This window comes from Dunckerocampus dactyliophorus, chromosome 2 (assembly GCF_027744805.1).
Source record: "Dunckerocampus dactyliophorus isolate RoL2022-P2 chromosome 2, RoL_Ddac_1.1, whole genome shotgun sequence".
Lineage (NCBI taxonomy): Eukaryota > Metazoa > Chordata > Actinopteri > Syngnathiformes > Syngnathidae > Dunckerocampus > Dunckerocampus dactyliophorus.
The window spans coordinates 166,226-178,260 of NC_072820.1; the positions used below are offsets into that span (position 1 = coordinate 166,226).

The window sequence follows — 12,035 nt, forward strand, 5'->3', positions numbered from 1 at the left end:
ATAGTAAAACAGGCAGTTATACTGCAATGAAATTCTTATTCTGTAAAAGTGTTGCTAGCAGAGGAAAGAATCCCAAACACCTTGACACAATAAATACCTTCATGGCTGCTTCACCTTTCAGAGTCAGGACCTGACTTGTTGAAATGGCACGCAACCGCCTCCGCTCACTTTTCACTTTCTTTCCCGACCCACCAAAAACACCCTCGTCTTTGAAATCCACATCCGGAAGAAAGAACCGATAGGTTGTAGTTGGTTTCTTACCCACTGTGCTGGCTTACACAGCTTCCCATGTGTCACCCTGGACGACCACGTAGACCTGCAAACATTCCCAGCACAGCAACGCCGCGTCTTCTAGTCCTCTCTGTCTTCCTACCTGTCTAAGGTGCGGTGCGCACAGAAGAGCACGCCCACTCAGACAAGAAAATCACAGCAGAGTTAACCCATCATGTGCCAGTCGAAGAGGAACGAGGCAGAATGAAGCGCTTGTTAGCGCAGACGCCCCACTACAGTATGTTCACCAAGCTGCTGTGAAACGACTGGAATGTGTTACTATTTCACAGCAACACCCACACAAACAGCACATGAAAAACAAACACTGATTGAATGAACTTTTTCCTATCATAACAGACCCTTCGTGTTGCTGTTGAGAGGGCAAAAAAGTAATAATTCTTAGAGAAATACCTTATGTCGTTGACGGGGGCAACTCCTGTAGCCTCTGATGTTGCTGTTGGCCCAGGGCTCAAAGGTCTGGCCTCCTGACGGTAGTTGGGTGTCAGCAGTGCAGTCTCCTTGCATTCTTCTACTTGTAGTTCTCCTTCTCCACCTGCAGGACAACCACTTTCCTTTTTATAGGTAAAGATGATGGTTGGTTTCTGTGTAGGATCCTCGGTTTTGGCCTCCGAGAACCAGTGTTGCTGCTGAATTGGCGGCGCCGGGAGAATATGGATCACGGTCCCGTCGAGCCCAAACAGCTTGCCTTTCTCTTTTTCTTTCTCCGACTTCTCTTTCTGCTCGTCCTCGTCTTTCCGCCGACGGAAAAAGCTCTTAAAGGAGATCCAGCGTTTGGGTTTGGAGCTCTCTGGTGGATTACGCCTCCCTTCCCCGTTCAAACTGCTTTCGCCTTCACTGGCACGCACAGGAGAACTGGAGGCAGAGCTCTTGGCCCAGTTGCTAAAATGTCTCTGGAGGATGTTGGAAGCATGATAAGGGGATGATGTAGACCTAGGAGGGGGGAACGGGGCGTTTGGCTCTGACCTGCTGGTGCAAAGGGGGAGGGCAGCAGAGGCGCTCTGAGATTTGGACAGAACGTTTGAGAGCGTATTTTTTATTGGCTTGGAAACACTTGCGTCATTTGTAGAGAGTAGAGACTTGGGTCTTGTGAGGCTCTCTTTCATGGCATCAGGTGGAAGGGCATAAATTTCCTCAGAACTGAAAGATTTGTCATGGGCTGAAGGTGACTCTGGAGGAGATTGGGGAGGCTGGATGGAGGCCACTATTTGTGAGAGCACAGCACTGGCCTCCACACCATGCTTTATGACTCCACCAGAAGGTTGTTCTGCGTTAATGTCCTTACTGCAACTGCGTGTTATGGCAAGAGGGCTACTCTCAGGTGGGTTTTCAGCTGCAGCAGTGGGTGAAAGAGCCCCCACCCCCAAAGGGTCCAACACAGTGCTAGTCACAGTGAGTGGGTCGGCAATGGTTCTGGGTTGTAGGTTGGGTGCTTTTATTCTCACTTGGAGCAATGCTTTTGAATCTTCCAAAGGCGCTTTCTCAAACGTGCCTCTGCCAGAGAGGGTTTTGTCTGTGGAGGCGGACAGGAAACTCTCTGAGGATCCAATCTCTTCATAGGTATGGCTGGTCGCCCGACTGCCGCCCCCTTTCCCCTGTGTCAGCTCCCCACTGAGACCCAGGAAGCTCTTGTACACTGCTAAATTGTCATAAGCGCCTGGATTGATAACAATTGGTACTTTTACAGCATTCTTGGAGCTGCGGGCATACGCTGGCTCATCTCGGATGATGATGGGGAAAGGAGGCATGCCTGCATTGTTGAAACTGTTGAACTTGATCTCTGCTAAATTGGGAGATTTCACAGGTACATTTCGGGAAGAAGATAGCCCAGCAACTGGAGATGTAGGAGCTGATTTGTGGCTGGAGTGTTGAGAAGTTATGGACTGACCGGCAGTGCTCCCATTCCCCACATCAACTTTGGGGATCTTTTGGCGAGGACTTGTGCTTGACGTCCATACTTCCTGGTAGCGCATGCTCCCTAATTTCTTTCTGGACGTATTTGAGCAGGCAACAGAGGTTGGAAACCCAGAAGAAGGGTAACTTGGGGAAGTTGGAGACAGTAGGCGACCCACAGAAGTGGCACAAAACGATACTGGGATGGAGGGCACTGACTGGTTTATGTGCTTTGGGGCAGAGTCAGAGTGTTCATCTTTCCTGCTCATGGAAGCTGACACATCCACAACAGTGTAAGGTTTACAAATGAGTGACTTTTCCAAATTGACAACACGGTACGGTTTAGCCTGTTCCTCTGTGGGACTGAAACTGATAGTCACTGGTTGACCTGGAAGGGCCTGGGGCATTGAGGCCAACTGATCCTGATCATCTAATTCGATCGCCAGAACAGCCTTATGAGTCTCTGTAACCTTGACAGGACTCAGTGCTCTGTGAGCTGGATCTTTTTTTGCAGGAGAAATACAAGGTACAGGGGATTGGACTGGTGTGGGGGACTGCAATCCATTTCCATGAACACAGGAGACACTACTCTCACTGCTGAATGCAGCCTTAGAGTCCTCGGGTAGAGATGATGACGATCCAGGAGAAATTGTAGACTCTGAATTTGTAAGGAAGCCACTTCCCTGACTGTCATGAAGTCCATAAGAAGGAATAACTCCAGTGGAATCCATGGAGGGGTACCCATTCAAAATTTCATCATAGCTATCATCGTAGTCCACTGCACAAATCCGTTGTAACGAACGATTGCGAAGTGGAACGGTGTTCCACTTGTTGCCTGCGGCAAAGGGCACCGGGGACAATGTGGCCGCTCGGAAATTTGCAAATCGTGGCTGGCCTCTCATACGGATCTCCATGGCGAGTAACTCTTCATCGCTTTCGTCCCAGCTCTCGTGCTCGTCCTCTCTTTCATCCTCTTCCTCGTCCTCCTCATCATCTTCCCCCTCACTCGAAAATTCGGGGTAGCAAAAGCGCCCGCCCTCTGTGCTGATGACTTCTGCGCTATCACTAAGGGACACCCGTTTCTGACTGGTACCACTACCACTGGCGCAACTTCCCATAGCCAAACAACTAGCAGCTGGGAGGCCTCTTTCCAGCGACCTGCGATATGAGCTACTAATACGTCCCCAAAACAAGTCCTTTGAGACAGGTGATAGGCTAGGACCGGGGTCTAATCCCGCAATCTCTTTTAAGACATCAGTCAGTCCACTGTCGTTGTTATTTCCACTCGGGGTCCTCGGACTGGGCTGCTCATAACCCTCAATCTCATTGATACCGTCCTGCCCTTCGCTGCTTGGACAGTAGGTTCTCTTACAGTTGACTCCATTGCGATTCCACACCATAAAGGCTGATGTTTTGCCTGCTTCCAGGAGATTCACTGGATCCAACCCAAATGAAGAGCACGGAAGCATCATAGTGGGCTTGACGGCAATGGTGGGCTTCTTCGCCACCGGTGGACGGAACTGCCCAGAGTGGGCACCAGCCCTCTGGGAGTTTTTGTTGGCAAGATTAGAGTTGGCCTTGCTCCCGGCATGGGGCGGATTATGCTGCTGCGATGTTGGAAGTCTCTGTTCGGACCGGAGCTTCTCCCCGCCGCTCAGAACGGGAGAATGCAGACTCTTTGGCTTGAAGCAGTTCTTGCACTCGCCGGGTTTCCACACGTGCTCTGTGAATGTGCTGCAGGCAGACATGGCTGCAGATGCAGAGACTTGACCTTCTCAGTCAGTGGACGGGAAACACCTCCATGAAGATGCTGACTACAGGAACCAACTGCAGTCTGACAAGGACACCTCAAATGTCAAGCATGGGGCTGCACTGGACCTGCAAGAGTGAACAGAAGAGACATTTGATTCAGCTGATATAAGAGCTTAGGGATCAACGCGGGACAAAGAGACAGGGGTAATGCTATATTGTCGCCATTAGATGGCAGCCTTTTCCTGCTCCTATCCTGAAGGCCAGAGCAGACTTATGGAGGTAGACATGCTAACATCATGGTACCATATCAAAGTGTGAGTGTGAATGTTTGTATACAGTACAGTCATCTGGGGTAGGCTCCAGCTCACCATTCACCCGTGCTATCAAAAATTAATCTATTATACATTTCTCTCTTCATTACTTGACTTTAATCTACAATCTATTCTATCCCTTTTTATTGCTGGGCTTCATATCAAGAAGAATGCAGGATTCGCAGGACTTTTTCGTGTTACCCCCACAAATAAACCCCCAAGGAAAATGTGGAATATTGCACTAGTCACATGGTCCGCAGGAAGTTGCATCATTCACATCCTCTGCAGGCCAAAAGACAACCACTCATTTATTTTTCTGTACAAGGACGCTATTAGGATAAATGCTACATCTAATGTACTTGCTAATTCTTACTTTCAGTCGTGCTACTTGAATGAGTGTTGGTTTAGGAACCTCCTATTGTTCAGCTGAAGCTGCAGCTGTTCCGTCTTTCACCACCTGTGCTTGTCACTGTGAAGATGAGATATGTACAAACGTCTGCACGCATGACTGGCTCACACCATGCATGTCTCGTCCATCTCGTCAGGAAATACAGACAATTCATTGGCGCGTGCCCACTGAGAAAAGTCCCCAAACCACTGCATCATGTTCATCATTCTGTCTTAACTTCTTCATCTTAGTGAGCAGAGTACTTCAGGAACTACTGCTCACCACAATGTTTACACTCACGTCTAACATCTCACACACACACCCACACACACACACACACACACACACACAATGACAGCGAATGCTAGCATGTTTTGTTGATTAGCAGCAGACTAAATGAGCTGCAGGGTTCAGTGAGCGTGACTTTAGAACCCACTTAGCAAAACCACAGCATGACTTCCTCTTCACAAGAAGCTGTATTCTATGTGACCCATTCTATGTGAAGCATTCTATGTGAAGCATTCTATGTGAAGTATTCTATGTGAAACATTCTATGTGAAGCATTCTATGTGAAGTATTCTATGTGAAGTATTCTGTGAAACATTCTATGTGAAGCATTCTATGTGAAACATTCTATGTGAAGCATTCTATGTGAAGTATTCTATGTGAAGTATTCTATGTGAAACATTTTATGTGAAGTATTCTATGTGAAGTATTCTATGTGAAACATTCTATGTGAAGCATTCTATGTGAAGAATTCTATGTGAAATATTCTATGTGAAGCATTCTATGTGAAGTATTCTATGTGAAGTATTCTATGTGAAGAATTCTATATGAAGCACTCTATGTGAATCATTCTACAGTATGTGAAGCATTCTATGTGAAGTATTCTATGGGAAGTATTCTATGTGAAGTATTCTATGTGAAGTATTCTATGTGAATCATTCTATGTGAAGTATTCTATGTGAAGCATTCTACGTGAAACATTCTATGTGAAACATTCTATGTGAAGCATTCTATGTGAGGCATGCTATGTGAAGTATTCTATGTGAAGTATTCTATGTCAAGTATTCTATGTCAAGTATTCTACATGAAGTATTCTATGTCAAGTATTATACGTAAAGTATTCTATGTCAAGTATTCTACATGAAGTATTCTATGTGAAGTATTCTATGTCAAGTATTCTACATGAAGTATTCTATGTGAAGTATTCAACATGAAGTATTCTATGCAAAGTATTCTATGTCAAGTATTATACGTGAAGTATTCTATGTCAAGTATTCTACATGAAGTATTGTATGTGAAGTATTCTATGTCAAGTATTCTACATGAAGTATTCTATGTCAAGTATACTACGTGAAGTACTTCCCATCTTCTGTCTTTCATCCATCTATTTTCTATGCCGCTTCTCCTCATTAGGGTGGGGGGGTATGCTGGAGCCTATCCCAGCTGACTTGGGGCGAGAGGTGGGGTACACCCTGGACTGGTGTCCAGCCAATGGCAGGGCACATATAGACAAACACTCACATTCATACCTATGGACAATTTAGAGTCTCCAATGAAGCTAACATGCATGTTTTTGGAATGTGGGAGGAAACCGGAGTACCCAGAAAACACACACACACCCACACACACACACGGGGAGAACATGCAAACTCCACACAGAAATGCCCAAGGGAGAATCCAACCCAGGTCTTCCCATCTCCAGACTGTGACTGTGTGGCCAACATGCTAACCACTAGACCACCGTGCGGCCCCTCATGCTTATATATTATATTCATATGTTAAGCAGGACCCCATGTATGATTCTATCACACAACACCTCACGGATGATTCTTTTTATGATTCGTTTTAAGCAAGACCCCATGTATGATTCTTTTCACACAAGACCTCACAGATGATTCTTTTTATCAATTCGTTTTAAGCAAGAGCCCACGTATGATTCTTTTTATGATTCTTTTAGAGCAAAAGCCAACGTATGTTTCTATTTATGATTATTTTAAACAAGACCTCACGTATGTTTCTATTTATGATTATTTTAAGCAAGACCTCACGTATGATTCTATTTATGATTGTTTTTAAGCAAGACCCCATGTATGATTCTTTTCAAGCAATACCCCACGTATGATTCTTTTTATGATTCTTTTCAAGCAAGACCCCACATAGGATTTTTTTCACCCAAGACCTCACTTATGATTCTTTTTATGATTCTTTTTAAGCAAGACCCCATGTATGCATCTTTTCAAGCAAGACCCCACGTATGATTCTTTTTATGATTCTTTTCAAGCAAGACCCCACGTATGATTCTTTTTATGATTCGTTTTAAGCAAGACCCCATGTGTGATTCTTTTTATGATTCGTTTTAAGCAAGACCCCATGTATGATTCTTTTTATGATTCGTTTTAAGCAAGACCCCATGTATGATTCTTTTTATGATTCGTTTTAAGCAAGACCCTACCTACGATTCTTTTTATGATTCGTTTTATTTGTATTGTATTTGTACTTTATTTATCCCACAGCGGGGAAATTCACTTGTTACAGCAGCAAGCAAGATACACAAGTAAAGAGTACAGTGTAAAGAATGCATATTGACTACAACATGCGTCTGTGTAGGCTCTCAGTCGTACAGGAGTTGTCCATCGAGGGAAAGGCTTCTTGAGACATCATCTGTACTTCTGTGAAGAAGGTGTCGGACGTTTCGCTCCTCATCCGAAGAGCTTCGTCAGCGAACTAACAAGTGCTGGTAGCCTAAGCCTTAAATACAGTAAGAGTGGGCGGAATTGGTGTGCCAACACCCTCCTCCTATTGGTTCCTTACACTAAGCCTGGGCGGAGTAGTGGTATAATCCTCTCCTGCTATTAAGACCTCCGATAAAAGGGAAGTGTCGCTCCCTGAGTTGGGTATGAACGACTCTGATACTGGCTCGTTAGCATCTATTGTTCTGGCTCGGCCCTGGCTTCACCTCATTTGCAAGACTAAGACCTGTGGGTTTTGGTCTCAGTAACCTGCTGAACACAGGGTCCAAATTAAACCTCAAACCACCATTCCGATTCAATGATGGGTTCTGTTGTTTGACAAAAATAGCTTCCTTTACTCCTCTTTCAAACCATCTGTTTTCTTTGGCCAAAATCTTTACCTCGCTGTCCTCAAAAGAGTGATTGGTTGCTTTAAGGTGTAGATGTACTGCTGATTGAGGACCACTAGAATTGTCCCTGAGATGTTGATAAAGCCTTTATTGGAGCATCATCAAAGACCTCAGATTGGAGCCAGAGGAAACTTTGGTGTCTTATGATGTGACTTCACTTTTCACATCGGTCCCCACTTCAGCAGCAGTCTCGGTGGTGAGGAAGAGACTGCTCGAGGACTCAACTCTGCATCAGAGAACAAAACTTAGTGCTGACCACATCTGCCAATTATTGGAAATTTGCCTTAACACTACATATTTTCAGTTTAGAGGGAAATTTTACAGACAAATTCATGGTTGTGCTATGGGCTCACCAGTCTCACCCATAGTGGCGAATCTGTACATGGAAGAGATGGAGAAACAGGCTCTCACATCCTTCTCAGGGACAAAACCAAGGCACTGGTTTAGATACGTGGATGACACCTTTGTCATAATCAAAAAACAAGAAATTCAGTCTTTCACAGATCACATCAATGCGGTGGACACCAATATCAAATTTACTCGTGAGGACACTAAAGAGAACCAACTAGCCTTCTTAGACTGCAAGGTAATTATAGGAGAGGACAGACAGCTACTTACAAAGGTCTTTAGAAAGGCCACACACACTGACCAATACCTGCTTTTTGAATCAAACCATCCACTACAACATAAACTGGGGGTTATTAGGACCCCCCAACATAGAGCGGAACAAATACCAACTAGTGCTGAGGGAAAGAAAAAGGAGACACAACATGTCCAGAGAGCGCTCTCAACCTGTAGGTACCCGCGGTGGGCTTTTAACATATGTCAAAAGAAGAGAGTAGGGAAAGAAACCCAAAAGCCCACAGAAGCAAAAAGGAGAAGAATGATAGTCCCTTATGTAGCGGGGGTCTCCGAAAAACTCCAGAGGATCTTATGGCAACACAAAATTCCTACCTATTTCAAACCAGTAAATACCCTGAGACAAAAATTTGTGCATCCTAAAGACAAGGCTCCAAACCAAAAACAGAGCAATGTGGTCTATTCCATCAAGGATGCATACACCACATCCCCCCTCTCCCCGCTGGGTCGTTCTGATCACAACCTCGTCCATCTCGTCACAGACTACACTCCAGTAGTGAATAGACAACCCCCTGTGAAGAGGCCTGTGAAGCAGTGGTCTGAGGAGAGCAGTGCTAGGCTCAGAGACTGCTTCCAGACAACAGACTGGGAAGCGCTCTGTAGTCCCCATGGCAGTGACATTGACAGCATGACTCACTGCATCACAGACTATATAAACTTCTGTGTGGAGAACACTGTGCCCTCCAAGTTGGTGCGGTGTTTTCCCAACAACAAACCCTGGGTGATCTCTGAGATTAAGGCCCTGCTAAACAAGAAGAAGAGGGTCTTCAACTCGGGGGACAAGGAGGAGCTGTGCAGAGTCCAGAGGGAACTCCGGCATAAGATCAGGAAGGGGAAGGACTGCTACAGGAGGAAACTGGAGAAGCGGCTGGAGGAGAATAATGCCAGGGAAGTCTGGAGAGGCCTGCAGACCATCACAGGCCATGGTAAAGGAGTCGGAAGAGACCAAGCCAGTGGGGACAAGATCTGGGCAGATGAACTCAATCTGTTTTTCAACAGATTTGAGTCTGCCCCCTCTCCCTCCCTACCAACTCACCACTCTTCACCCCCACATCCCCATCCCAGCCATCCTCTACCCCCCTCTCCATAACGGATGATCAGGTGAGAAGTCAGTTGAGGAAGATCAAGGCAAGGAAGGCCCCGGGACCGGACGGCATCAGCCCCAGAATCCTCAAGGACTGTGCGGACCAGCTCTGTGGAGTTCTCAGGCACTTGTTCAACCTCAGCCTGAGCCTGGAGAAAGTCCCGGCCCTGTGGAAGACCTCCTGTGTTGTCCCGATCCCAAAGACACCGCGTCCCAAGGAGCCTAACCACTTCAGGCCTGTTGCCTTGACCTCTCACCTGATGAAGACCATGGAGAGGATTATTCTGCAGCACCTGCGACCCCTGGTGGGCACTCAGCTGGACCCCCTGCAGTTTGCTTACCGGCCTCGGATCGGAGTGGACGACGCAGTGATCTACCTGCTGCACAGATCACTGCTACACCTGGAGGACAGCGGGAGCGCTGTGAGGGTCATGTTTTTTGACTTCTCCAGTGCCTTCAACACCATCCAGCCGGCACTACTCAGAGTGAAGATGGAGAGTGTGGGAGTAGACCAACACCTGACTGCATGGGTTATAGACTACCTCACCAACACACCACAGTATGTGAGGCTCCGTCACTGTGTGTCTGACATGGTACTCTGCAGCACAGGTGCCCCTCAGGGTACGGTGCTCTCCCCTTTCCTCTTCACCCTCTACACCTCGGACTTCACACACAACTCCACACAGTGTCACATCCAGAAGTTCTCCGACGACACAGCCATCGTTGGTTGTGTTTCAGAGGGGAATGATCTGGAATACAGGACGGTCATCAGGGACTTTGTCAGCTGGAGTGAGCTTAACCAGCTGCAACTCAACACCAGCAAGACAAAGGAGATGATCATTAACTTCCAGAAGAAAACATCCCATTTCACACCGGTGAACATCCAGGGAGCGGACATAGAGTTGGTAGACAGCTACAAATTCCTGGGTGTTCACCTTTTTTTTTTTCAAAATGGCGCCGTGTGAGTGGCTGCCGGTTACAGCAGCTCTGTACTTTTCTTCCACCTTTTAGTGTTTTTAGAGTATTTTAGTCTTCTTCTTACTTTTTCTTTTGGTCGCATTTGGTCGAGTGTGCAGTTATGGAGGTTGATATTGTTACTTTTTTAGTCTGCGCCTTGATGCTCTTTGAACTTTTCAGTTCAACTGTGGGAAACCTCTTCAGCCACGGCTCCCCATTCAACCAAGGCTCAATTGTCTACACCCGGGATCAGCTGTTAGCCCTGTGCCACACATCCCCTCTCTGCGCGGAGAGGCCGGAGATCCCCAAGGAGCTGCGGAGGAGCAGAAGAGGATGCAGGTCGGGAGTGAAGTGCAAGAAGCGGAAGAGACGGTACAAGCCATGTCTACCGTCTGTCATCATGGGGAACGTAAGATCTCTCCCCAACAAGATGGAAGAGCTAACGGCGCTGATCCGACTGCAGAGGGAGTACCGGGAATGCAGCCTCATGTGCTTCACGGAGACGTGGCTGAGTGAACTTTCTCCGGATCCACATGTCATGTCCAGGGAGCAGACATAGAGTTGGTAGACAGCTACAAATTCCTGGGTGTTCACCTTAACAACAAGCTGGACTGGTCCGTCAACACCCACGCCCTCTACAAGAAGGGCCAGAGTCGCCTTCACCTGCTGAGGAGACTGAGGTCCTTTGGTGTGTGCAGGACTCTTTTACGGACCTTTTATGACTCTGTGGTGGCCTCAGCCATCTTCTATGCTGTGGGCTGCTGGAGAGGGGGCAGCACGGACAGGGACAGGAGCAGGATAAATAGACTGATCAGGCGAGCTAGCTCTGTCCTGGACGGTCCTCTGGACTCCGTGGAGGAAGTGGGGGAGAGAAGGATGTTGGCTAAGCTGACATCCATCATGAACAACACCTCTCACCCGCTACATGACACTGTGGGTTCCCTTAGCAGCTCCTTCAGCACCAGACTGTTACACCCACGGTGTAAGAAGGAGAGGTTCCGCAGGTCCTTCATACCGACCGCTGTCAGGCTCTACAACACCTGCACCACCTGAACCATGTTGTAGACACTATGCTTTCTTTACACTGTTCTCTTTACTTGTCTTGCTGCTGTAACAAGTAAATTTCCCCGCTGTGGGATAAATAAAGTACATACATACATACATAACAAAGTGGACTGGTCCGTCAACACCCACGCCCTCTACAAGAAGGGCCAGAGTCGCCTCCACCTGCTGAGGAGACTGAGGTCCTTTGGTGTGTGCAGGACTCTTTTACGGACCTTCTATGACTCTGTGGTGGCCTCAGCCATCTTCTATGCTGTGGGCTGCTGGAGAGGGGGCAGCACGGACAGAGACAGGAGCAGGATCAATAGGCTGATCAGGAGAGCGAGCGCTGTCCTGGACGGTCCTCTGGACTCTGTGGAGGAAGTGGGGGAGAGAAGGATGTTGGCTAAGCTGACATCCATCATGAACAACACCTCTCACCCGCTACATGACACTGTTGTTTCCCTGGGCAGCTCCTTCAGCAGCAGACTGTTACACCCACGGTGTAAGAAGGAGAGGTTCCGCAGGTCCTTCATA

General features: G+C 47.2%; 1 protein-coding gene across 2 annotated transcripts in view; it reads right to left on the bottom strand.

Moving 5' to 3' along the window:
* peak1 (pseudopodium-enriched atypical kinase 1) overlaps positions 1 to 12,035 on the bottom strand; it is a 39,600-nt gene that overhangs the window by 20,776 nt on the left and 6,789 nt on the right. Inside the window, exons 2-3 of one of the 2 annotated variants that reach the window (XM_054767443.1) lie at positions 11,735 to 11,871; positions 682 to 4,059 (exon numbers count right to left, since the gene is read on the bottom strand). In XM_054767443.1, the coding sequence (XP_054623418.1) occupies positions 682 to 3,929 (3,248 nt within the window). In that variant the 5' untranslated portion in view covers positions 3,930 to 4,059; positions 11,735 to 11,871. The remainder of the gene's footprint in view (positions 1 to 681; positions 4,060 to 11,734; positions 11,872 to 12,035) is intronic. The other variant, XM_054767442.1, reaches the window with a different exon arrangement.